This window comes from Oryx dammah, unplaced genomic scaffold (genome assembly GCF_014754425.2).
Source record: "Oryx dammah isolate SB20612 unplaced genomic scaffold, SCBI_Odam_1.1 HiC_scaffold_3, whole genome shotgun sequence".
Lineage (NCBI taxonomy): Eukaryota > Metazoa > Chordata > Mammalia > Artiodactyla > Bovidae > Oryx > Oryx dammah.
Window position 1 is genome coordinate 22,112,958 of NW_024070187.1, and position 26,198 is coordinate 22,139,155.

A 26,198-nucleotide genomic window follows, 5' to 3' on the forward strand; every position below is an offset into this window, starting at 1 on the left:
TGAATAGCACATCTTATTGCTGCCATATGTCAAGTTTCTGTATATCAATGTGCTTATATGTAGACTTTGATTTGTCTTTCATTTGTCTATTAACAAATTTCAACCTTATTATCTCAATGCATTATTATAATTTACAGTGAACATTGAATGTCCTAAGACAAGGCTCTTTACCTTGTTGTTTTCAGTGAAAATTATTTTTGTTCTTTCATGTCAATATCATTTTGGGGATTTTTATTGACATTGCATTGGACTTACAGATAAGTTGAGGGACAGCTAACATTTTTGTGAGATTTCAGAATTTCTTTGTTTTGTAATTTTCTGTAGAAATGTCTTTAAAGTGTTCTGGTGGATTTATCCCTAATTACTTTGTAGCTCTGTGAGCATTATAAATGGTATTGTTTCCTACTCTGTTTTCTAATTATTATGTAGAAGTAAATTGAATTCAGTGTATTGATTTTAATCCTGCAGTATTGCTGAAGTCTTCTATAATTCTTTGTGTTTTATTTGTTTGCTCTTTTGGATTTCCTATGTAGATGTCAGTGAGTAAATAAGCAAGTTTTTTCTTTATAATTGTTATAACTCTTTTTCTTGTTACATTGGCAAGGATTCACAGGATACTATTGAGTAGAAGTAGTGATAGCTGGTGTTTTGTCCTGTTTCTAACTTTGATGGGCACATTTTTAAGTTTGGAAGGTGGCTGGCTCTGGTTTTTTTCTTTTAATAGATACCATTAATTAGATCAAGAAAGTTCTCGCATATTCAGAATTTACTAAGTATTTTTCTCAATGTTGAATTTTATTGGAATTCTTTTCTTTTTCTGTACTATAAACAAGTATGGATAATCTATACTTAATTTTTTTTCTTCTAAAATTGAGGAGTCTTAAAGTACAGTGAAAGACTAAATGAGTAGATAATATTTTCTGGCAAAAATGGTGTCATTACAAACTCTACAGTATTATTCACTAGGTATCATTGATTAGTAACATGAAAATTAGAGCAGCTTTGCTTTGTCAAAAGAACTTGAGCCAAAATAATGCCACGTGCAGCAGCATGGATGAACCTGGAGAGTATCATACTAAGGGAAGTAAATCAGAGAGAGAAAGACAAATAGTGTTCAATATCACTTATATGTGAAATCTAAAAAAGTGATGTAAATGAACTTATTTACAAAGCAGAAATAGACTCAGAGACGTAGAAAACAAATTTATGGTTGCCAAAGGAGAGGGATAAATTGGGAGTTTGGGGTTGACAGGTATATACTACTATATATAAAATAGATAAACAGCAAGGACCTACTGTATAACATGGAGGACCATATTCAATATCTTATAATAACCTATAGTGGAAAAGATTCTGAAAAAGAATATCTATATGTATATAATATATAGCTGAATTACTTTGCTATATACCTAAAATGAACACATCACTGTAAATCAACTATATTTTCATAAAAACTTTTAAAGAAAGAACTTGAGCCAGATAGATCTGAGTTGAAATTTTGACTCACCACTAGTCAGGTTACTGTACTTTCCTAAAACTAATTTTCTTTTCATCTTTAAATTGGCCAGTGTCTCTCCCAATAAGGATTATTTTGAGAACTAAATCAAATATTTAAAAAGTAATGAATAAGCGTAGCTGTGAAGTAACATTTTATTACTACCACTACCATACTACCAAACACCACCATCTTGCTGAGAAGGTGTGGGGATGAAATGAGAGCAGCAGCAGCCAACCCTCAAAGCCACAGAGTTCTCTATTTCAATCGCAGAATAATTAGGCAACTTTTGATTTCAAGTAGGAGAGTTGGTATAAAGTTGTGGGCTCTGGTCAGGTTTATAAGCACACATCAGCTGGAAGGAGGAAAACATTTTATGCCGTGGGTTTTCTGTGAAGTTATGGTGGGGTACATTGTGAAGGTTCAAAATTGATGGATTGCTTTAGTATAGGAACAATTTATAGTCAAGAGTTATGTTTATGAAGGTTTCCAGAATAGTTGAGAACAAGGTTTTCATGGATGTTTGCAGAAAACAAAACCAAATAGCAAGTCTGAATAAAGGATATGAAGGCAGTTGAACTCAGAGGTTATTTGTTTTCCCTTTAGACCAAACTTCTCAGTGTCCAGGTACATTAGAAGAGACTCTGGTGCACAAAGTCCCACTTAGTAGGCAATTCTGTCCTCAGGGACACTGCAGAGGAATATAGAAGGAAACAGCCGGGGGCTGGGGTGAGATGGAGCGGTGCTAGGTTTCCAGGTGTAAATAGAAGACGTCTCATAGGTCTTCAGCATATCGTACTCTCCTTGATAAAGTCTTTGTTTGCATTGCCCTAGCACAGAGTAATGACTGAGAATACTTGATAAAGAAAATAAATGCCCAGGGGTGAAAGTAGAGAGTGCTGTAGTAGGTACCTTAACAGCTATTGTGTTTAATCCCTACAACAGTCCTGTGAAATAGGTGTTAAGTCTGTTTACAGATTTAATTAAGACTCAGTTAAATAACTCACATAGATAATAAATGGCAAAGTTATGATGAGATCCCCTCCTGGGGTCTTGATTTGTAACCTCCTGTTCCTTCTGTATACATGCATGACATGACCTTCCTAATGGGAACATTGCTCTAGTATGAACTTACAAGTGAACCTCTGCAGTACAACTTGAGGATTGCCGTCAGAGTGAAACCTCATTAATTTAGATTCTACTTATATATCATAACTAATAACTTATGATTTGTTATATTTTCCTTTTAGACTGGGTTGGAGAGTACTTGAAGGTGAAAGTGAAAGTCACTCAGTTGTGTCTGACTCTTTGGGACCCTATGGACTGACATACAGTCCATGGAATTCTCCAGGCACGAATACTGGAGTGGGTAGTCATTCCCTTCCCCTTAGAGTACTTTGGGTATCCTCTATCAAAATTGCTTTTGAAATAATTTGTTAGGAAGATGCACCTAAAGTTTTCAAGTTCTCTAAAGAAACACCAAGTTGTTATTATGGAATTGAGATGCCATATTAATCTTACCCATACAACATGGTGGGTTTTCTGAAGGCCTTCTGCCACACCTCATGCTGGCTGTGGATTTTGTTAGTGTGAATTCTTGGAAGCAATAGAAATGTACTTATCTAAACGTGTTCCATATTAAATTGCTTTCACTAATCAAGCAGGTCTTATCCTTATTTAGAAGAATTAGTGAAGTTTTACTCAATTAGGCTTGATGTCAAGTTAATTTTTCCCCCATTAGTATAATGAAGAATTGCTGTGTTGCTTTGTCATGTACGCTGATTAAAACATTGAGAATGAATGCCAATACATTTTTCTTTTGAAAAATGAGAAAAAAAAAAAAGAGATTCAAATAAATTATTCTGGGCATCAGAAAAAGTTGCTTAGTTTTATTGTGTCCTTGCTTAATTTTATTATGCAAGGCAGCATAAGCAATGGAAAAAATATAAATATATATTCTATTGCCAGTGTGTCTTTTAATATCAGCTTTTTCAAATGTTTTTAAGGTTGAGTTATAAAAGATGTCCATATCATAAACACTGAACTTGCCAAAATAGGCCTCTTTATATCTCCTGTTTGCTCATTTAAAAATATTCATGTGGTGCTGTGTTCTTTACATGCTACATCTTGCAGTTTGGGAATACTGGATCAAGACCTGGTGAGTAAGTTTTACTCAGTGGATTGCATGATGGAAAATTTGCCAAAGCATGAGAATTTTAGTGTAATAAGTAAAAGTCATGTCCTGAGTAGAAGCTCTTGGGGAGGTAAAATTTATTTTATATTCTATTATTCCATGTTATATTTATTCTGTATATTTCAAAAACAAGAATCTTAAATTAGAAAGATCATAAGGCTGAAGTATCTTGCAAATGAACTGTGGTCTTGCCAAGATGTTTTTTGTTTGATACTGCTACAGTCCATAGCAGAACATCAGCAGATTGTTATACACGTGCACACACACACACACACACACACACACACACACACACATACACACATCCCTTTAGGTATTTATCTGCTTATCTTTTCCTATCCAGTTTTATGTCTGAGGCAAATGTCCTGATCACACAGCACTTTTACAACTATCAATACTTCACTGGTTATCTTAGTGAATAAAAATAATCGAAAGTGTTTAAGACCAAATTAAGTATTTGCTGTTAATAAATGTACCATCAGGTTACAGTCAGATCGTTGATGGGAGGTTAAATTTGATTTTCCTGTGTACTTGATTTTTAGATAGGGGATTTTAGTCCCTTTTTGAGCATTTCAGTGCAATTAGGTTAATAACTCATTTCTGTTAGTTAAGTTGTGACTTTCTCCTATCTAACTTTGCTAGCTATGTTGATCAGTGGCCCAATATACCCAGATCTGTTATAAGTTTGAGTTTTTTTCAATTAAAAGGAGAGACCTTAATGTGTAATCCTCCATTTCTTTCTTTTTTTTAATATTAAAACTTGATTATTCAGTTGGTAATTTTTTTCAAAACTTAACCTTTTTATTTTGTATTGGGGTATCGCTGATTAACAATGTGGTCAGGGGAACAGTGAAGAGACTCAGCCATACATATATATGTATCTGTTCTCCCCCAAACCTTACTCCCATCCAGACTGCTTCACAACACTGAGTAGAGTTTCATGTGCTAAACAGTAGGTCCTTGTTGGTTCTCCATTTTAATATAGCAGAGTGTACATGACCTCATTTTTTAAAAAAATTATTGTTTGCTTTTTATTTCTGACATCAAGTATCAGAGCATTAAAAGTAAAAAAAAAGAACAAACTTTATTGAATCTTCTTCTACTTAAGATTATCAAATTGCTTAATGAGCATGACTTTATTAAAACTTTACAGCAACTCAGTGAAGTCAGATTAAAGAAAAAAAAATTCAATAGCTCAGAAGGCACCAGTAAAGATTACTTTTGAAGTGTTAGTAAACCATGCATCTGGCTTGATGCTTTCTAGTTCATCTACTTTTATTATTAGGTTATAAAATATGTATCAGAAAAACTGAAGTGAGAGATCATCAATAGTTTTCTAGGTTGTAAAAAAAGCAAATCGAGAGATTGTTTTACATCTGGAAAGTAAAATTGCAAAAATTCTTTACTGGGAGGGTGTCATTTTTGCAGAAAATTTCTCTGGATTCTTTGTAGTTTTCGTGACTTTGACCAAACTTTCAGTCACTTAACTTATATCTTAAAATAATAAAGGCAGTCTTAAAATAAGCCTTCTTTTGGGGTAACGTTTCATGTTCTGAATGATATCCTGGTCTATAGGCCAAATCAGTGAGGCTGTGTTAATGGGCAGGAGGATGGTATTCAGTTTTTCATTCTGTCATTCACTCATGTATCCTGTGATCACACGCCCAGTGCCGATCTTTGTTCCATACCCTGGAGATATTGTGGCAAATTAGAAAACGTTTCTGATCTCTGGCACTCTGCGGGCACACAGCCTAACCTTACAGGATTACAGATGCTGTGCAGGGAATTGAAATGTGGTGATGTGATGAGGTCAGCATATCCAGTTTGGGTGGTCAGGGACATATTTAAGCTAAAATACCGACGGACTATAGGAAGCAGCTATGCATGCAAAGATCAGGGAGAAGAAGGTCAGGGCTGTGGAAACAGAAAGTGCAAAATCTCCAGGGTGGGAAAGAGTCTGGTTGGTTTTAGGAATTGAAAGAAGATCAGAAGTGTTACTGTGTTCTATTTAAATAAGTATTGATCATCTCAAATAAGCACCTAGATCTAAAATTACATTTTACTAAATGTAACAATTTCAGGAAGGGACAGTCAGAAAACTGTATTTTTCTCCCCGTCTGTACTTCAGTCTGTAAACAACAGATTATATGGAGTAGATTTGAAAGCTGGAGGATGGTGTTTTATCCCCTCAATGATTGGAGGTATTATTTTAAGTGTGTCTGAAGTGTTAGCAAACCTCAGCACATCAGCTTAGTGTATTCTACTCAGAACCAGAGGTACTTGAATCTGGTACCTTTCGGGATGGAAACTGGCAATAGCAATAAAATAACGCATTATTGTAGCAATAAATTACTGAACTCAAAATTTCTTATCTGGAAAAACTCAGTCCTTCTGAGCAGCCTTTTCTGCCTTCTGTTGTGTGGGCTTAAGAGTCAAATCATCTGGGTTCAGTGGCTTTTCCATCTCCAGTGAGGTGGATTTTGGTCCTGGCCTTACCTCTGCCACCCACGTTACTTCATCTGTGATTGGATGTTAGAGGGACTCATTGCAAGGCATTTAGAAGAGTACCTTTCAAATGGTAAGCACTCAGTGGTGTTAGTTGCTTTTGCTGCTACTATGATTTCCAGGCTCCTTTCCTCCAACATCCTGACCACTCGGGGTACTCAGGGGCCAGCTTGCCTGCCAATGGACCAGACCCAGTGGCTGCAACTGGGACCCTTTTGTCCCTGGTCTCCTCCTGATGCAGACAACTGGCCAGAGTGCCCCGACCGGTAAGGAATAAGAGACTTTATTGACCTCTCTCCCCTTCCCTCTTTCTTTCCTCTCCTTAACCCTTCCTCTCCTTCCCTGTTTTTCTAGTCCCCCAGTCCTGGATGCAGGAATCTGGTCGAAGGGCCCTCAGCCTGAGCTGAGGATTGGAGACTGATCACCTCCTCTTGGCAGAGAACTTGAATTCTGGTTCTGGTCTGGTCTGATTTCTGGTACGGCCGAGTTCCAGTCTTCCCTTCTCTGGAGACCCAGGGAAAAGTCCCATAACACCTGGGTATCTGTAGGTGGCAGGAGACGTCTGTAAGGCCACCCCTTTCGCACCCCCCTCCCCCCTCCTCCCCCTTCTTCTTTCAACCTGGCTTCCTTTCCTCCCTTGAAATCTTGGATGTTAGTACTTGGATCTGAAGTTCTGTGTCTCTATAGGAGGTTTTCTGAGAGACTGTATTCTTGTATTTAAGGGCTTCCCTGGTGGTGCAGAGGTTAAAGCGTCTGCCTGCAATGTGGGAGACCTGGGTTCAATCCCTGGGTTGGGAAGATCCTCTGGAGAAGGAAATGGCAACCCACTCCAGTATTCTTGCCTGGAGAATCCCATGGACGGAGGAGCTTGGTGGGCTACAGTCCACGGGTCGCAAAGAGTTGGACACGACTGAGAAACTTCACTTTTGCTTTCACTTTCCTCCAACAGTCTTCTTAAAACCATGTAACTATCCTTGAATTAGATGCAAAATAGCTGCTAATTAAAGTCTTCAGTCCTTTGGTGGTCACCGGAATGGCTATAGAGGCGCTGACATCTGCTGACAAAAGTGAGATTTTGGCATTCCGTCAGTCCATTCAGTTGAGCAAAAGAAGTCCCCTCTCCGCCTGATTTATTTTTAAAAATTTATTGAACACCTCCATATATATATTCAGTTAATTTTTGGATGCACAGTGCAACAGGCATGTGGGATCTTATCTTAGTTCCTTGACCAGGGATTGAATCCAGGCCCCCTACAGTGGAAGGGCAGAGTCCTACCCATTGGACCACCAGGGAAGTCTCAGCTGTGTTTCATTTGGGACTGAAATGCAGACAAAATCCTTGTCTGCCAGGAGCTTTTGATCTGGCTCCACGACGTTAAAGAATTGGTAAGAAAACAAAGAACAACAAAAACACTTCTGTACTTTCTGAGTTTTTTTTCTTTTTAATGTAGATGAACCAGTTTGGAATTGATTAAGGGACATTTTTCTATGCAAACCCTTTCCACATTGTATAAATGCCCATTATGTTTGCTCTTTGGAGAGACTGGAATAGATGCTGCATAAGACAATGGTCTGTGAATTTGTCATGAGAAAAAAATGTACTTTTACTATTACTTCACCTTCATCTATTCAGACACTAAGCATTCAGAATGCTTGTAGTGCTACCTACTAGATGAACAGGAACGAATAAGAGGAAATAAAACCCCACCTTTCCTGGAGATCATAGCCATAGCTTGTTTGGCATAGAAGTTTAGATACTGTCTCTACTCTTTTCTAGAGGTATGACTCTGAGCATTACTGAATCTCTTTATACTTCACTCTCCTCATTTATAAAGTGGGACCAATAACCTCTTAAGGTTATTGTGATGATTAAATGACTTGTACTACTACTACTGGGCTTCCTTGATAGTTCAGTTGGTAAGGAATGTGCCTGCAATGTAGGAGACCCCAGTTTGATACCCGGGTCAGGAAGATCCGCTGGAGGAGGGATAGGCTGCCCACTCCCGTGTTCTTGGGCTTCCCTGGTGGCTCATCTGGTAAAGAATCCACCTGCAGTGCAGGAGGCCTGGGTTCGATCCCTGAGTTGGGAAGGTCCCCTGGAGAAGGAAAAGGCTACCCACTCCAGTATTCTGGCCTGGAGAATCCCATGGACTGTATAGTCAATGGGGTCGCAAAGAGTTGGACATGACTGAGTGACTTTCACTTTCACTACTACCCCTGGTGGCTTAGACGGTTAAGCGTCTGTCTACAATGCGGGAGACCTGGGTTTGATCCCTGGGTCAGGAAGATCCCCTGGAGAAGGAAATGGCAACCCACTCCAGTACTCTTGCCTGGAGAATCCCATGGAGGGAGGAACCTGGTAGGCTACAGTTCATGGGGTCTCAAAGAGTCGGATACGGCTGAGCGACTTCACTTTCACAATTTCACTATTATAATTATTCCTCTTCTGTGCTCCCTGAGTATACCCTATGTCTTTCATGCTCAGTTCCTCAGTAGGAAATTTCTTTTCTTGACTATAAAGAAATAATTGTATATGGGACTTCCCTAGTGGTCCAGTGGTTAAGATTCTGAGCTTTTAATGGAGTGGGTGCGGGTTTGATCCCACATGCCAAGTGGCACAGCCAGAAAATAAAAAATAAAAACAACGAAACCCAACAACAAAAAGCAAACAAACAAGCGGAAACAAAGCCAAAAAAATCACATCTTTGTTTTTTAAAAAAGAATATATATGTATGTATGACAGAGTCACTTTCCCATACAGCGGAAATTAACACAACATTGTAAATCAACTGTACGTCATTAAATTCTTCTTTTCTTTAACTGGTGAACGAATCCTCAAAGAATCATATTTATATCTTTAAGAGGAAAGGAGGTCCTGGTACCCCATCCCCTGTGTACTGTGTAATTCTCACCCCTCACTCTCCACATACTAAGTGAAGATGCGCCGTTTTACTAAATTATTGAGATATATAGAGACCAGGGACTGGTTGCCGTCTCAGAGGACAAGGTTGACCCTTTGTGGCTCACTTTCTTCACTGCTGGCAGACTGCCTGTTTCTTAACACCTCCAGTACGCTCATCATCACTTCTTCTGTTGCAGTGACTGCAGCTGGCACTTGCTCTCGTCCTTCTTGTCATCTGTCATCCCTGGTCTCTTATCACTGTCCTGAGCTTCTTGCCCTAAGAAACTTGTGCTTCTAGTTCTCTGCAAATCAGACAGCCCACCCTCATCTTTTGCAGGCCTGGGTAGTCAATCACTTGTAGTGCAACGGGTGGGGTCTTCTGTATTTCAGTTCATTTCACATAATTCATGTCAGATGGTAATTACACCACAGGCAGCTGCTGCATGGGAGAGGTTCCCCTACCACATCCCACCCTTCCCATGGGTCCTCATCTGAACTATTCTGTAGGACTTCATACTGAGCAATGTAGGTATCCCTGCCTTTGGGGAACCTCATTTTTCAAGAGCGCAGCAACAAATTTCTCCAACTTACATGAAAACTTAACCAATTTCCTAGTGCCTTCTGAGTCTCTTTAAGACTTCTCAGTAATAATGAGGGTGTGTGTGGGATGGGGAGTACATTATGCAGGCTCTTTATAAGAAATGGTGTTCTGCTTCCCGAATGTATCAGAGCATTAATGCCCTCCTGGTCTGTAGAAACAGTAGGTTTCCTTTCAGAGTGGTGTAAGTGGTCCATTAGGACAACTGTAAATACTTAATTACTATATACTTTAAGTTTCATTGGCAAAATAGGAGCATAATTTCTTGAAAACCCCTCAGATTTCTCTTAAATTATTTTTGTAGGATAGTAAAGTGATATGGTCCCCAACTGAAAATGAGAAACTATTATTTCAACTCCTAAGGAGCTAAACAATGTCAGTCTAATTTCACAGAAGGGGCAGAGGGAAAGGAAACCATTTTCAAGGTTTCTGGAAATTGTTATTTTCTTGTTAATGGTTATTTTCATTGCAAGGAGAGTTTTGAAAATGGTTATGAAGTTTTTTCCTGAAACCAAATGACTAGAGACTAAGTACATTTGAATTATATTTGGTTATAAGCATTAAAGAATAAAAATAATTTCTCCTTTCTCCTGTGAAGTTTGATTTTGGTTTTTGTGAGCTGAGACTGACTTTTTAGGGCTAGAGGAAGGATAAAGGAACCATCAGCTATAAAATCCATTGAAATCACTTGAAAATAAGTTATAAAAACAAAATCTATTGAAATTTTATATTGTATATTGCTTTTAGGGCTTCACGTGGCTCAGTGGTAAAGAATCTGCCTGCAGTGCAGGGGACCCAGGTTCCATCCCTGGGTTGGGAAGATCCCCTGGAGGAGGGCATGGTAACCCTCCCCAGTATTCTTGCCTGGAGAATCCCATGAACAGAGGAGCCTGGTGGTCTACAGTCCATAGGGCCACACGGAGTCTGACATGACTGAAGTGACTAAGCAGCAGCAGCAGAATAGTGCCTTTAACTCTTTATATCTTTGTGTCTATTTAATCCTTTTTGCAAGTTTTTCTGTTGAAATATATTTAATGGTATATACAGAGTCAGGGATTGCTGTATGGGGAATGAGCAGATGAGTTTGAATCAATCATCCTTTCCAGAAGAGATGGCATTTTCAAGGAAACATACAAATTAGAAAGTGGGCAATTTACAAAATTCGGGGCAAGGTGTGGGTTAACCACAGGGGAAAGTGCAGTAAACTTGAAACTTGAAATCGTGGAACTGTTAGCAATCTTATGTCCAAAGGGAAGGGGGAGGAAGAAGTTTACTAGAACTTGGAGGGAACTAGTTTTGTATAGAAAGCCACTGTTCAGTGGAGCAGTGATCTTTCATTAGGGTCATAGCCAGCCTAAGTTACCCCACCAAGGAGGGAGCCTAGGGAATAAATACCCTGGTCCCCCTCTCTTCTTTCTCTCCAAGTTTGTGTTAGAGCACTTTGGGAACCCCCATGAATAGTCTCCATCCCCACTAATCTGACTTCTTTGTGTATGGGCCATTAACTTTGTGTATGGGCCATTGAGATGGCTGATGAAAGATGCCCCAAATGATATTTACAGTCTTCTTGTGCGCTTGTTATTGAGACCATCCTCGGTGGTAGCCTCTTATGAGATTCAACAGAACAGAATGGTCTTCACATTCTGCACCTTTTACAGGTGGTCTGTCTATATATTTTTTCCCAGATCTCTGCCACCAGTTTCCAATTTTGTTTTTTGAGTCTCTGTTCACCTGGCCCGCTCTTTGAGCTCTCCCTCGTGAGTTAGTGTAGACCATTACTTCTACATGAAATCCAGCATCACACTTAAAAGTTCTGCCCACTTGGAGGATTTATCTTTATCTTTATCACTATACTTTAAGTTCATTGTGAGTAAGATTCTATAGCTGGTTGGTGCTGGAACACTATTCACAGTTAACTGGCCATAGGAAACACCCCAGGTAGCCTTACTGTTGTTGAGGAAAGCGAGATGCAGTATTAGGCTTAGGTTATGAGGGTCTGAATCAACTGCCATTGTGATTTGCTTGTATCTTCAAGTCTGGTATGGGCTTGTTTTTGTTTATAAATTTGATAATGGAATGCTGGTGTGGGCAACTGAATTTATGGCTTGTTGGATCAGATAACTTCCAGTTCATGTTGCGTATGATCTCTCATTCACTTGATGTCCCATGGGCACAAGGTAAGTCTCTCCCAGGACGTAGGAGCAAGCAAGTCACAGCTTTTGCGGTAAAAATTGTGTGTGTGCATGCTCAGTTGCTTCAGTTGTGTCCGACTCTTTGTGACTCTGTGAACTGTAGCCCACCAGGCTCCTTGGTCCATGAGGATTCTCCAGACAAGAATACTGAAATGGGTTGCCATGCCCTCCTCCAGGGGATCGTCCCAACCAAAGGATAGAACCTGCATCTCTTATGTCTCCTGCATTGACAGGCGGTTTCCTTACCACTAGTGCCACCTGGGAAGCCTTGAGATAAAGAATGAAAAGAAAGTGAAAGCGAAGTCTCTCAGTCATGTCCGACTCTTTTCAACCCCATGGACTGTAGCCTACCAGGCTCCTCCATCCATGGGATTTTCCAGGCAAGAGTACTGGAGTGGGTTGCCATTTCCTTCTCCAGGGGATCTTCCCAACCCAGGGATCGAACCCAGGTCTCCCGCATTGTAGGCAGACACTTTACCATCTGAGCCACCAGGGATAGATAAAGAATAGTTAATGGCAAAAGAGGGCATGGCTTTACCCTAACATCTTAGGGATCTGTGCTGTGAATTCTCTGACCAGGGCTTGCCAGAAGGTTCTTTTCAGCATCTCTATCTGCTACAGACTTTTCTAATAACACTTAGTCTGCTGGGTTGTAAGAACCAAATGGCAGGAAAACTTACAGCACAGCCTAGATCTTGCAGAGCCCTTCCTTGTCCTGGGTTTCACTTCTACCTGTGGGTAACCACTGTTCCATTTCCCCATACTTTGAATATATGAAAAACCCAATTATATTCCATTTTGAGGCCTGTTTTTTTATGGGCATTTCCAGCACCAGTGATTCTATCAGGATCCAAAAGGAAACAGACCACTCAAAGTAGAATAATTTCAGAAGATTGATTTATAAGGTGTGAGTTGGGTAGAAGAGTAGTGCCTGAACCAGGGACCAGTAATGGCAAAATTATTACCACCCCTGGACCCAAAGGAGGGAGAGGAAGGAGCTTCTGGGAACAGAGTTCTCTTGAGAAGAGCTGTGTTCTCCATTTGAGGGTCATTGACGGCTTGAGTCGACCGCACAAGGGGGTATCAAAGGAATAAAGATCTTGATTTCTCCTTTCTTTCTCCCCCTGAATTCCCTGTAAGACTTCCTAGTTGTCCATCTTAAATGGAAACCAGAGGACAGGAAGCCTGTAGCAGTGGCCCATTCAGGAAAAACAGCTTCAGGACAGACAGCAGGGTGAGAGGGTGGGAAATCATTCTGAAAGGGCTAATGGGAATCTTGGATGTTCCTTTGGGGACTGTGAATTCCAACAACATGCAGGTTCTTTTTATTTATGTTTCAGTTCTCGGTTCTTTGCAGAGTTCCTGCCTGCTCTAAAATAGGTGTTCGGTAAATAATTAAGGACCTTAATCCCAACACCTTCTGTGTGATGTTGAGCAAGTAATTTATGTTCTTGGATTGCCATTCTCCTTGTCTCTAAAATGAGGATACTATATTTGTTCTGTTTTACTCATGAGGATGTTGTAAAGGTCAAAAGAAAACAAAGACACTAATTTATGAAAGCGCTTTGTAAACTGAAATGCTAACTATGCAAGATACTACTTTACATCTTAGAGATTCCTTTCTTCCTATTGGCGGTCAGTTGTCTGATTCAGATAAACTTATTAACTCAGACTGCATACTTTTTACGGTGGATTTTACCTTCTGGCTAATTAACCTCCTGACTCTTAGTAGTTGAAAGTTCAGTAGAGTATATTTATGTCCAAGCTCACGCTTCCTTGTTAACAATTTTTCTTTTTTCCTTTTTTTTTTTTTTTTTTGTTTTAGTATTTATTTGTTTGTCTGTGTTGGGTCTTAGTTGCCATAAGCGAGATCTTTTGTGCACAGGCTCAGTAGCTCCGAGGCGTGTGAGATCTTGGTTCCCTGACCAGAGATTAAACCGGAGTCCCCTGCATTGCAAGGCAGACTCAACCACTGGAGCACTGGGGGAGTCGCTCCTTGTTTCTTTTTAATATGTTGCTTCACCCGCTCACTTTTCCAAAGCTCCTTTTTTGCATAGATTTACTTTTTCTCCCATTTTCTCCAATCATCTTGATCAGTATGCAGGAGACTTTATTTAAGGATCATATGAGAGCAGTTTTTTGTCATGCACACTTTTCTCTTAGGCAGTTTTTGTTTCTCTTCCTTTTAGTAATGCTTTATTCCTCTGTACTTTGTTAGATAAAATGATCTATGTGACAATAATAACCATTTGTGGCCTACTTGGTTTACAGACAGGTCATTTAATCATCACAATAATCCTGTGGAATGGGTAGTATTATTTTCTCTATTCTACAGATAAGGAATCTAAAGTCAATTCCAAGTAATTTTTTTTTTAAGAGCAGTTTTAGGTTCATAGCAAAGTTGAGAGGAAAGTACAGAGATTTCCCATATATTCCCTGTCTCCACACTTGTGTAACCTCCCCCATTATCAATATCCCTCACCAGATCAGTACATTTGTTACAAGTGGTGAACATCCATTGACACATCATAATCACCAAAAGTCCATCGTTTCCATTTCACTCTTGGTAGTCTACATTCCATGGGTTTGAGCAAATGTGTAATGTATCCGTCATTGTAGTATCATATAGAATATGATACTGCCCTAAAATTCTCCATGCTTCACATATCCATCTCTCTTTTCCCGCAACTGGCAACCACTAATCTTTTTATTGTCTCCATATATAGTTTTGCCTTTTTCAGAATGTCATATAGTTACAATCATACACTATGTAGCCTTTTCAAATTTGGCTTCTTGTATTTAGTAATGTGCATTTAAGAGTCATCCATGTCTTTTCATGGCTTGATAACTCATTTGGGGGCTGGGTGACTTTAATAAGATTCTGTTGTCTGGATGTTTCATAGTTTATTTATCCATTCACTTAATTAAGGATATCTTAGTTGCTTCCAAGTTTTTGCAATTAGGAAAAAAAATACTGTAAACATCTGTATACAGGTCTTTATGTGGACATAAGTTTCCAACTTCTCTGGGTAAATATCAAGGAGCATCATTGCTGAATTGTATGGGAAGAATATGTTTAGTTTTGTAAGAAATTGCCAAACTGTCTTCCAAAGTGTCTGTACCATTTTACATTCCCACTGGCAATGAATGAGTGTTCCTGCTGCTCCAAATCCTTGCCTGTATTTGGTGGTGTCAGTGTTACTGAGTTTGGCCATTCTAATAGGTGTGTAGTGTTATCCTGTTTCAATTTGCTTTTCCCTGATGACATATGATATGGAGCATCTTTTCATATCCTTATGTGCCATCTGTAAGTCTTCTTTGATGAAGTGTCTATTAAGGTCTTTGGCTCATTTTTTAATTGACTGTTTTCTTATTGTATATTTTGCTTCAGTCTTTATCAGATATCAGATATTTGTCTTTGGCAAATATTGTCTCACATTCTGTGGCTTGTCTTTTCATTCTATTGGCATTGTCTTTTGCAAGGAGAAGGTTTAAATTTTAATAAAGTCCAGGCTATCAGTTATTTCTTTCATGGATTATGCTTTTGGTGTTGTATCTAAAATGCTATGGCTGTACTCAGGGTCATCTAGGTTTTCTCCTATCTTATCGTCTAGGAGTTTTAGAGTGTGGCATTTATAGTTAGGTCTGTGATCCATTTTGAGTTCATTTTTTTGTGAAGGGTGTCAAGTCTGTGTCTAGACTCTTGTTTTTTTTTTTTTTTTAATATGGATGTCCACTTATTTCAGCACCATTTAAACCTTCTCCTTGCAAAACACAATGCCAACAGAATGAGAAGACAAGCCACAGAATGCGAGAAAAGACTTTCTCCATCGTATTGCTTTTGCTTCTTGGTCCAAGATAAGTAGACCATGTTTATATGTGTCTATTTCTAGGCTCTCTATTCTGTTCCATTGATCTATTTATCTATTATTTCATCAATACTGCACCATCTTGATTACTGTAGCTTCATAGTAAGTCTTGAAGTCAGATAGTGTCAGTTATCTAACTTCTTTCCTATCTTCAATGTTGTGTTAGCTATTCTAGGGATTTTTCATTTTCATATAGATTTAGAATAAAAAAATGTCGACAAAATAACATTCTGAGATTTTGATTGGGATTGCACTGAGTCTGTTGTTCAACTTGGAAAGGATTAACATTTTGACAACTATTCATTGTCTTCTAATGCATGAGTGGAATAATTCTTCTTTGATTTCTTTCATCATAGTTTTGTACCTTTCCTCATATAAGTCTTCCACATATTTTGTTAGATTTATACCTGAATAGTTAATTTTAGGGGGTACTAATATACATGCTATTATGATTTTAATTTCAAATTCTACTTGTTCATTGCTGGCATACTGGAAAGCAACGGATTTTTATATGTTAACCTGCATCCTGAAACCTTGCCAGACTTGCTTATTATGTTTTAGGAGCTTTTTTGTTGATCCTTTAGCATTTTCTACATAGACAGTCATGTCCATTTGCCAACAAAGACAGTTTTATTTATTTCTTCCCAATATGTATATATCTTTTATTTCCTTTTCTTGTCTTACTGCATTAGCTAAGATCCAAGTGACTTTCCAAAGGACATGGATCTATTAAGTAGCAGAGCCATTACTTAAACTCACACCCATTTGGTGCCAAAGCCCATACCCTTGAATCATTAAGCTAGCTTGCATTCAATCCCTCTTCTTTAACTCTCATCTCTCTTTATTTGTGGCCTCTTAAAATAATATTTTATAGTTTTTATGTTACATCAGTTTCTCTTTTATGGGCATAGATTTTATGTTTAGCTTTGCATGTAATTTTCATCTTTTGTTTATTTGTACTTCCTTTTGCCATCTTAATTATGGTTTTTAGGGGGGTTCTACTTTCCTTTTTGACTTGGTGCTTTTTTTTTTTTTAATCAGAATTCTTGCTCTGTAAAATTCTTTCAGCATGGTATATGGAATTTGAAATTTAATTTTAACTGCAGTGGTTGCTTACTTTTACCTTCTTATCAGTAAAATAGAAGATAACAAACCATAAAAAACATTTTTATTAATCATGGCTCACATTGCCTCCCCCAGTGCAGAGTGAATTCTGATAGTGTTCATGCCGATCTTTGCAGCCATTAATTTAACAAAAAAGGATTTCACTTAGTAGGACTATCAGTTCAGTTCAGTTCAGTTCAGTCGCTCAGTCGTATCCCACTCTTTGTGACCCCATGAATCGCAGCATGCCAGGCCTCCCTGTCCATCACCAAATCCCGGAGTTCACTCTGACTCACGTCCATTGAGTCCGTGATGCCATCCAGCCATCTCATCCTCGGTTGTCCCCTTCTCCTCCTGCCCCCAATCCCTCCCAGCATCAGAGTCTTCTCCAGTGAGTCAGCTCTTCTCATGAGGTGGCCAAAGTACTGGAGCTTCAGCTTTAGCATCATTTCTTCCAAAGAAATCCCAGGGTTGATCTCCTTCAGAATGGACTGGCTGGATCTCCTTGCAGTCCAAGGGACTCTCAAGAGTCTTCTCCAACACCACAGTTCAAAAGCATCAATTCTTCAGCACTCAGCCTTCTTCACAGTCCAACTCTCACATCCATGCATGACCACTAGAAAAACCATAGCCTTGACTAGACGGACGTTAGTCGGCAAAGTAATGTCTCTGCTTTTGAATATACTGTCTAGGTTGGTCATAACTTTTCTGCCAAGGAGTAAGCGTCTTTTAATTTCATGGCTGCAGTCACCATCTGCAGTGATTTTGGAGCCCAGAAAAATAAACTCTGACACTGTTTCTACTGTTTCCCCATCTATTTCCCATGAAGTGATGGGACCAGATGCCATGATCTTCGTTTTCTGAATGTTGAGCTTTAAGCCAACTTTTTCGCTCTCCTCTTTCACTTTCATCAAGAGGCTTTTTAGCTCCTCTTCACTTTCTGCCACAAGGGTGGTGTCATCTGCATATCTGAGGTTCTTGATATGTCTCCCGGCAATCTTGATTCCAGCTTGTGCTTCTTCCAGTCCAGCGTTTCTCATGATGTATTCTGCATAGAAATTAAATAAGCAGGGTGACGATATATAGCCTTGACATACTCCTTTTCCTATTTGGAACCAGTCTGTTGTTCCATGTCCAGTGCTAACTGTTGCTTCCTGACCTGCATATAGACTTCTCAGGAGGCAGGTCAGGTGGTCTGGTATTCCCATCTCTCTCAGAATTTTCCACAGTTTCTTGTGATCTACACAGTCAAAGGCTTTGGCATAGTCAATAAAGCAGAAATAGATGTTTTTCTGGAACTCTCTTGCTTTTTCCATGATCCAGCGGATGTTGGCAATTTGATCTCTGGTTCCTCTGCCTTTTCTAAAACCAGCTTGAACCTCAGGAAGTTCATGGTTTACGTATTGCTGAAGCCTTGCTTGGAGAATTTTGAGCATTACTTTACTAGCATGTGAGATGAGTGCAATTGTGCGGTCGTTTGAGCATTCTTTTGCATTGCCCTTCTTTGGGATTGGAATGAAAACTGACCTTTTGCAGTCCTGTGGCCACTGCTGAGTTTTCCAAATTTGCTGGCATATTGAGTCCAGCACTTTCATAGCATCATCTTTCAGGATTTGAAACAGCTCCACTGGAATCCATCACCTCCACTAGCTTTGTTCATAGTGATGCTTTCTAAGGCCCACTTGACTTCACATTCCAAGATGTCTGGCTCTGGATTAGTGATCACATCATCATGATTATCTTGGTCATGAAGATCTTTTTTGTACAGTTCTTCCATGTATTCTTGCCACCTCTTCTTAGTATCTTCTGCTTCTGTTAGGTCCATACCATTTCTGTCCTTTATTGAGCACATCTTTGCATGAAATATTCCCTTGGTATCTCTAATTTTCTTGAAGAGATCTCTAGTCTTCCCTAGTCTGTTGTTTTCCTCTATTTCTTTGCATTGATTGCTGAAGAATTCTTTCTTATCTCTTCTTGCTATTCTTTGGAACTCTGCTTTCAGATGCTTATGTCTTTCCTTTTCTCCTTTGCTTTTTGCCTCTCTTCTTTTCACAGCTATTTGTAAGGGCTCCCCAGACAGCCATTTTGCTTTTTTGCATTTCTTTTCCATGGGGATGGTCTTGATCCCTGTCTCCTGTACAATGTCACGAACCTCAGTCCATAGTTCATCAGGCACTCTATCTATCAGATCTAGGCCCTTAAATCTATTTCTCACTTCCACTGTATAATCATAAGGGATTTGATTTAGGTCATACCTGAATGGTCTAGTGGTTTTCCCTACTTTCTTCAATTTGAGTCTGAATTTGGTAATAAGGAGTTCATGATCTGAGCCAGTCAGCTCCTGGTCTTGTTTTTGTTGACTGTATAGAGCTTCTCCATCTTTGACTGCAAAGAATATAATCAATCTGATTCGGTGTTGACCATTTGGTGATGTCCATGTGTAGAGTCTTCTCTTGTGTTGTTGGAGGAGGGTGTTTGCTATGACCAGTGCATTCTCTTGGCAAAACTCTATTAGTCTTTGCCCTGCTTCATTCCGCATTCCAAGGCCAAATTTTCCTGTTACTCCAGGTGTTTCTTGACTTCCTACTTTTGCATTCCAGTCCCCGATAATGAAAAGGACATCTTTTTTGGGTGTTAGTTCTAAAAGGTCTTGTAGGTCTTCATAAAACCATTCAACTTTAGTTTCTTCAGCGTTACTGGTTGGGGCATAGACTTGGGTAACTGTGATATTGAATGGTTTGCCTTGGAAATGAACAGAGATCATTCTGTCATTTTTGAGACTGCAGCCAAGTACTGCATTTTGGACTCTTTTGTTGACCACGATGGCTACTCCATTTCTTCTGAGGGATTCCTGCCCGCAGTAGTAGATATAATGGTCATCTGGAGGCCTGGTGTGCTGCAATCCATGGGGTCGCAAAAAGTCAGACATGACTGAGCGACTGGACTGAACTGAACTGAACTGAAGTCATTGTTGTTTATTACACTGTGCATTTAAGATATATCAACTATTGAATTAATTAAATAAGGACACAAGCTGAGGTGGCTCAAATGTCCTATGTAAGCAATCCAAAAGCTAAGCCTGTAAATGCCTCAAGGTTATAAAATCAAAACCTAAGGACAGTCAGTTCCTAACATCCAACTAGGCATTGAGCTGTAGTCAACCAATAATTTCCTCGCTTTACTTCCATCTTTTCTCCATTAATGTGTCTCCCTGAGCTTCCCATCCCCGGAGTGCTCCTAACTACCTCTGGTTTGACACTGCTAGCTTGGAATCCATTCTTGCTTGAATAAACTCTTAAGTTATTTAATTTGCCTCAGCTTATGTTTTAACACTGTACAGTGAAAAGACCACATTTTAAAACCAGAAGGAATTATCTTTATGCTGATAAGAACTGCCTTTTAAAGTAAAAGGAGATTAATGTTGCTTCCTGTGTTTTTGAGAGAAGGGGATGTTCCCCTTGCAAATTGCTGGTAGCTCAGTGGTAAAGAATCCACCTGCAATGCAGGAACCACAGGAGACATGGGTTAGATCCCTGGGCCTGGAAACTCCCCTGGAGGAGGGCACGGCAACCCACTCCAGTGTTCTTGCCTGGAGAATCCCATGGACAGAGGAGCCTGGCGGGCTACAGTCCATAGGGTCACGAAGAGTTGGACATGACTGAAGCAACTGAGCATGCACGCATGCACAAACAAAACATCCCTCAAAGATGAAGATTTGCCACTAATGAAACAGTGAAAATTGTGTGGCAAGACTGGAAGCCAACTTTGAAAGAATAGTCCCCAAAGTGTTTTGAGCAGTTAAGTGACATCAGAAAAAAGCACCACCTCTCAGATGATCGCTCTGAAGGAAGCCCTTTTCAGCTGATATATGTTGCACAATATTTAGAGTCAGTCGTGCACTTTACACCTTGTTTCTCCAAGGTAAATAGGCTTCTTGGAGATAGAACCTGTGTTTCCCACTTCTGTGCACTTCCCATAGCATTCAACAGACTGTTGTATAAATTGCAGATGTTCAATAAATATGTTGATTAGCTGCTGAGGTAGAGTTGAGGGGAGGCGAATTAGGAATAAAATGTTCTCCAGTTAATTGCAAATTGCTTCCCTACTTAAAAATGAATTTGCATTTTATTATCTTTTCCCACAGTTTCTGGAATATGCTTCAGTTGGCATCTGTCATTTGATTTTATACAATTTTGTAAATTTTATGGAAATTTAAGTTCTGTTTGAAAAAATTTGTTATGGAAATTAAAATTCTTACAAAGAATCTGCTCTAGAATTTTCTGTTGTTTCATGGTGGAAAGAAGTGTTGTGTAAAGACAAGCCTGTTTTAATCATACTTCATGTAATTTGTTAAGAGAATCATTGAAATTTAGAGCTTGTAGGGACCACGTTATTATAGCCTAAACACCCAGAACTCTACCTGGAACACAGTGGAAACTTACTAAGTCATTGAAAAATAAATGAATAATTTAGTGCATTCTCTTCACTTCACGATTAAAGACACTAAAGCTCAGATTACTTGCTCACAGTTACAGGGTTGGCACAGGATAGATTAGAATACATACTCCTTGATGTTATCATGCTTTAAATGTGGATTTCACATTCAAATTATAACATGGAAAAGAATTTAAATTCAGTCTTTGAAAAACTTCTTTTACTTTAAAGTGTATGAATAAATCAAATTCTTAGGTTAATGTCTATTAATATTACATTTTAGGAAGGGAGTAGGAAGAATTTGTTCATACAAGTCAAAAGGATTGTTTGAAGGGAAACTAGAGTAAAATGTCTTTTAAGTGGTTTGTTCAAGGCCTGTCAGTCTCTTCCTTTCCTTTCTCCAAGTTTTTTGCCTCCATTTTTTATGATTAGTGGTTCCTATGAACTATGAAAGACTTTCTGTTGGAAACATCTGTCTCTCTCAACACATAATACATCTACTTCTCTGTATTGCTTGGACTTTCAAGAAGTGTCGGTTATCCTGGTTATCCTGTGGATTGATTTCCTGTTATTTTACAGGATGGAAAAAAAGAGTCAAGCTCGTGTACTTGTTTAAAGGGGCCGAAGCTCTCAGAAATAGGGACGATCGCCTGGATGATAACGCTCAGTGATGCCCTCCACAATTTCATCGATGGCCTGGCCATCGGGGCCTCCTGCACCTTGTCTCTTCTGCAGGGACTCAGCACCTCCATAGCCATCCTGTGCGAGGAGTTCCCTCATGAGTTAGGTAAGCAGTTCTTCTCACGTCCTACAAGTCCGTTAACTTCTTGGTTTAAGGGGAGGGAGACGTTTTAGATGACACACTCTTAAAACTCCTGCTGATGTCTCGAAGTGAAGGAGCCTTTTTAGACGTTGGTTATTATCTTTTATTTCATCCAAAAAGAGAAAAAAGTATTTAAGTAGAAAACAAATCTACTCAAACTATTTAAGTAGAGAACAAATGTGTGAACACCAGTGATGGGGGAAGAGGTGGGGTGGAATGAATTGGGAGATTTATATATATATATATATATTTTATTGATTGTTGTTGTTCAATAGCTAAGTCATGACTGACTCTTTGCAACCCCATGGCCTGCAGCACACCAGGCTTCCCTCTCCTTCCCTTGGGCAAACTGTCTCCCGAAGTTTGCCCAAGTTCACGTCTGTTGAGTTCAGTTCAGTTCAGTCGCTCAGTCGTGTCCGACTCTTTGAGACCCCATGGACTGCAGCACGCCAGGCATCCCTGTCCATCACCAACTCCCAGAGTTTACCCAAACTCATGGCCATTGAGTCGGTGATGGCATCCAAACATCTCATCGTCCTCTGTCGTCCCCTTCTCCTCCCACCTTCAATCTTTCCCAGCGTCAGGGTATTTTCCAGTGAGTCAGCTCTGGTGATGCCGTCCAACCATCTCATCCTCTGCCACCCTCTTTACCTTTTGCTTTCACTACTATTGACACTGTGTATAAAACAGATAACTAGTGAGAACCTGCTGTGTAGGTCAGCAGGGAACTCTGCTGGTGCTCTGTGGTGACCAAAAAGAGAAGGAAATCTAAAAGAGGGAATACCTGTTTGCTGCACAGTAGAAACTAGCACAACATTGTAAAGCAACTATACTCCAGTAAAAAGTAATTAAAAAAAAGAAAAACTATTGACTTAATATGTTCTTCTTCTTCTAGGGGACTTTGTGATCCTCCTCAATGCAGGAATGAGCACTCGACAAGCCTTGTTATTCAATTTCCTTTCTGCGTGTTCCTGCTATGTTGGGCTAGCTTTTGGCATCTTGGTGGGCAATAATTTTGCTCCAAATATTATCTTTGCCCTTGCTGGAGGCATGTTCCTCTATATTTCTCTGGCAGACATGGTAAGAAGTTTAAAGATTTTGTTGTATTTTAAACTTGGAAATAAACATCTGGGTTATGAATTGACTGCTGCTGCTCTGTTGATTGTTCTGTGCAGACCCTTATAAACAAGGATTTCATCTCTTAGAACCATCACTGCATTTATGTTTTTCTTCATAGAATTTAGTGCCTCATAATGTATTTGTGTTAGGTCATCACTTTTTTCTTTTAAAATATAAGAACAGAATCTATTAGAATTATTCAGTTTAAAGAAATAATATGAATAAATGATGCTATATATACTTACGGCAGCTTTGCTTTTTTCAGAATGGCTTCACATATTTCATCCATTGTATCTTTGTAACAGTTTTCTCAAATCAGGCAAATGGAATGACTGCAGACTCTGGAGGTCTCCTGAATGCTTTGGCACATTGCACCACTGTGTACATAGCAAATCACTTGGAAATGTGTTTTGAAAATATGACATTTACAGATCTCTTCATGAGCCTTTTCAGTAGAAGTTTTGTGCTGAGAAAGAGTGGATTTTAAGTACAGAACTTGGGGTTTAATTGCTTTCACCGCCATGAGATTGTTATAGTCTTCAATTCAAAGACAGTACCATTTATTTAAAAAACCTTATGATTTTGTGAGGGATAGAACAAGCAAGTGGAAACAAATTGAAGAGAACCAGAATTAACTATATAGTGGTTTCTAAAAGCATATTTAATCAGCTATTATCGATTGATATTTTTATCAAATTGGTAAGGCATTGTAGATGGTTGAGGGAACAGAAAAGCACAGTTTTTTGTCTACAAAGAGGGGAACCTGTAATTCAACAAACAAAACCACATACGTGATTACATAAATACAAATAAAAACGGAAATGAACGGAAAAACAGTATATGTGATGCAAGATGATAATAGGGGTGTCTAAGTTAGGAAGGCCTAAGAGAAGCCTTCCTATGAAAGTAAGAAAGCGGAAACCTCAAAGATTTAGCTCGTTGAAAGACGAGGGAAAAGAGGTTTTGGTAGGCGTGAAGATTTTGAGGATGGAAAGAGGCTGGATACATTTGAGGTCTGAATGATGTGGTTGGAGCAGAGAGAGCAAAGAAGAGAGGGAGAGGAGGCATAAAATGAGGTTAATCTCAAGCCACTGATTGACTAACCTGGGGAACACAGTTTTCCTACTCTTGTTGATGTCTGATTACACTGGCTTTTGCTCTTATGCTCTCTGTACTAAAACATTTAAACCACGGACAGAAATGCTCACCCCCTCCCACCCCCACAGGAATCTATAATAACTGTTTTATGTTTGACCACAAGATGGCAACAGTTATCTAACAATATATCTTTCCTCTAGTTTCCAGAGATGAATGATATGCTGAGAGAAAAGGTAACTGGAAGAAAAACCGATTTCACCTTCTTCATGATTCAGAACGCTGGGATGTTAACTGGATTCACAGCCATTCTGCTCATTACTTTGTATGCGGGAGAAATCGAATTGGAGTAATAAGAAGTGAAAGATGGTGGTGTTAATGAAGGCATTTAATAAATAAAAACAGCTCCAGAGGGATTTTTAAGCTGATCCTATTTAGTTAAAAGATAATTTTGTTTTTAGCTGTATGTCAGGAAAACTGATTATTGGTGTCAGGATCTGTGAAACAGACCATCATTTGTTGTTAAAAATGCTTTAAAAAGCTTTTGGTTCCAGTCTGAAAAGCCTGATACATGAGTTCTTTGGTAAATGCTGACTTTTTTTTTTAATGTTTCACGCATATTAAAAAACCATCACAAAGCAAGAAACATACATTCTATAATCATTTTGACACCAAAACCCAGAGGAAAATATAAACTAGGCTGTATAAGCCTTTAAATCTCTATGGTCAGATCAAATGTTCAAGTAGTTTCAGAGTGGTTTCTTTCAATTAATTTGTTCTAGTGCTTTCACAAGCAAGTACATAAAAATGTGGAAGAGAATCAAAATATACAAAACACAGATATAAATGATTCCAAGGCCTTAATGAATCTAGGAGAGAAAGATTGCTCATAGGTTTTGTTTTGTTTTTATGTTACAGATAGGGACTTGTAGGATGGCTTTGAAAACCACCTTGAAATAATATGAAATCAGTAAAATTTTGTTAACTCTACTAATTTCAGACTCAGATTCTTTTTTTTACCCCTCTAAGTGTAATGTAAAGCTGATGACAGCTCATCGGCGGTATCCAATGTATTTCCTTTGTCAAGGTGAAGAAATGTTGGTTTACAGAAAGAAACTGAATGTAATTTTAAGCAATTTACTTTTAAAGATGAACATAACTATTTAGCAGAGGATGTTTTAAGTAAATGCAAAATAACAGCTGAATGGCTGTATGTCAAAGACTAAGATATATGTTTTTTATGGGTGTCCAAGAGACAGAAAATATTTCTTTTGTATTCAGCCTATGTTTTTCCTATATGGTATATTTTGCAAAAAAAAAAAAAAAAAATCCCACACAGCATGATTATTTTTCTACCTTTTATAAAAGATAGAGCCTGTTTATTCATTTAGTAGATATAGAAATTTGGTCTATAATTGAACATCCTGGCCCCAATCTCACTCCCAAATCACTTAAGGGAAGATGATTTAACTGAGAAAAATATTTGACGGAAGCCAACAATGACCTCGGGAATTATACTGTCCCACAGGCTGTAAAATTGTGTCACATAGCAATAATGCAGACGTGATGAGTGTTTAGCATGTATGTTAATGTACATTTTCTTCTGACAATTTAAAAATATTGTTTGACCAAATAGTAAACACCTTTGAAACCTTGTATTGTGTCATTCATTATTCATTTTAATGGATAGTTTTTGAGTGACTTTCATGTACCTGGTATTACGAGGAAGAGAAATAAGTATGTTTATTTCAAAGCTATTCAGCAAATAAATACTATAAAGATTAATCATTGTTCATTGAAATCAGTATACATAGAATCTATTTTTGTCATTTCACGTGTTTGCATTCAACCTTAGGAAATAATCTTTA

General features: G+C 38.8%; 1 protein-coding gene across 2 annotated transcripts in view; it reads left to right on the forward strand.

The window, feature by feature from the left end:
• SLC39A8 (solute carrier family 39 member 8) overlaps nucleotides 1-25,986 on the forward strand; it is a 78,233-nt gene extending 52,247 nt beyond the window's left edge. For both annotated transcript variants that reach the window (XM_040237764.1, XM_040237765.1), the window contains exons 7-9: nucleotides 21,873-22,080; nucleotides 23,012-23,196; nucleotides 24,534-25,986. In XM_040237764.1, coding sequence (XP_040093698.1) covers nucleotides 21,873-22,080; nucleotides 23,012-23,196; nucleotides 24,534-24,683 — 543 coding nt within the window. In that variant the 3' untranslated portion in view covers nucleotides 24,684-25,986. The remainder of the gene's footprint in view (nucleotides 1-21,872; nucleotides 22,081-23,011; nucleotides 23,197-24,533) is intronic.
• Nucleotides 25,987-26,198: the final 212 nt, after the last annotated feature.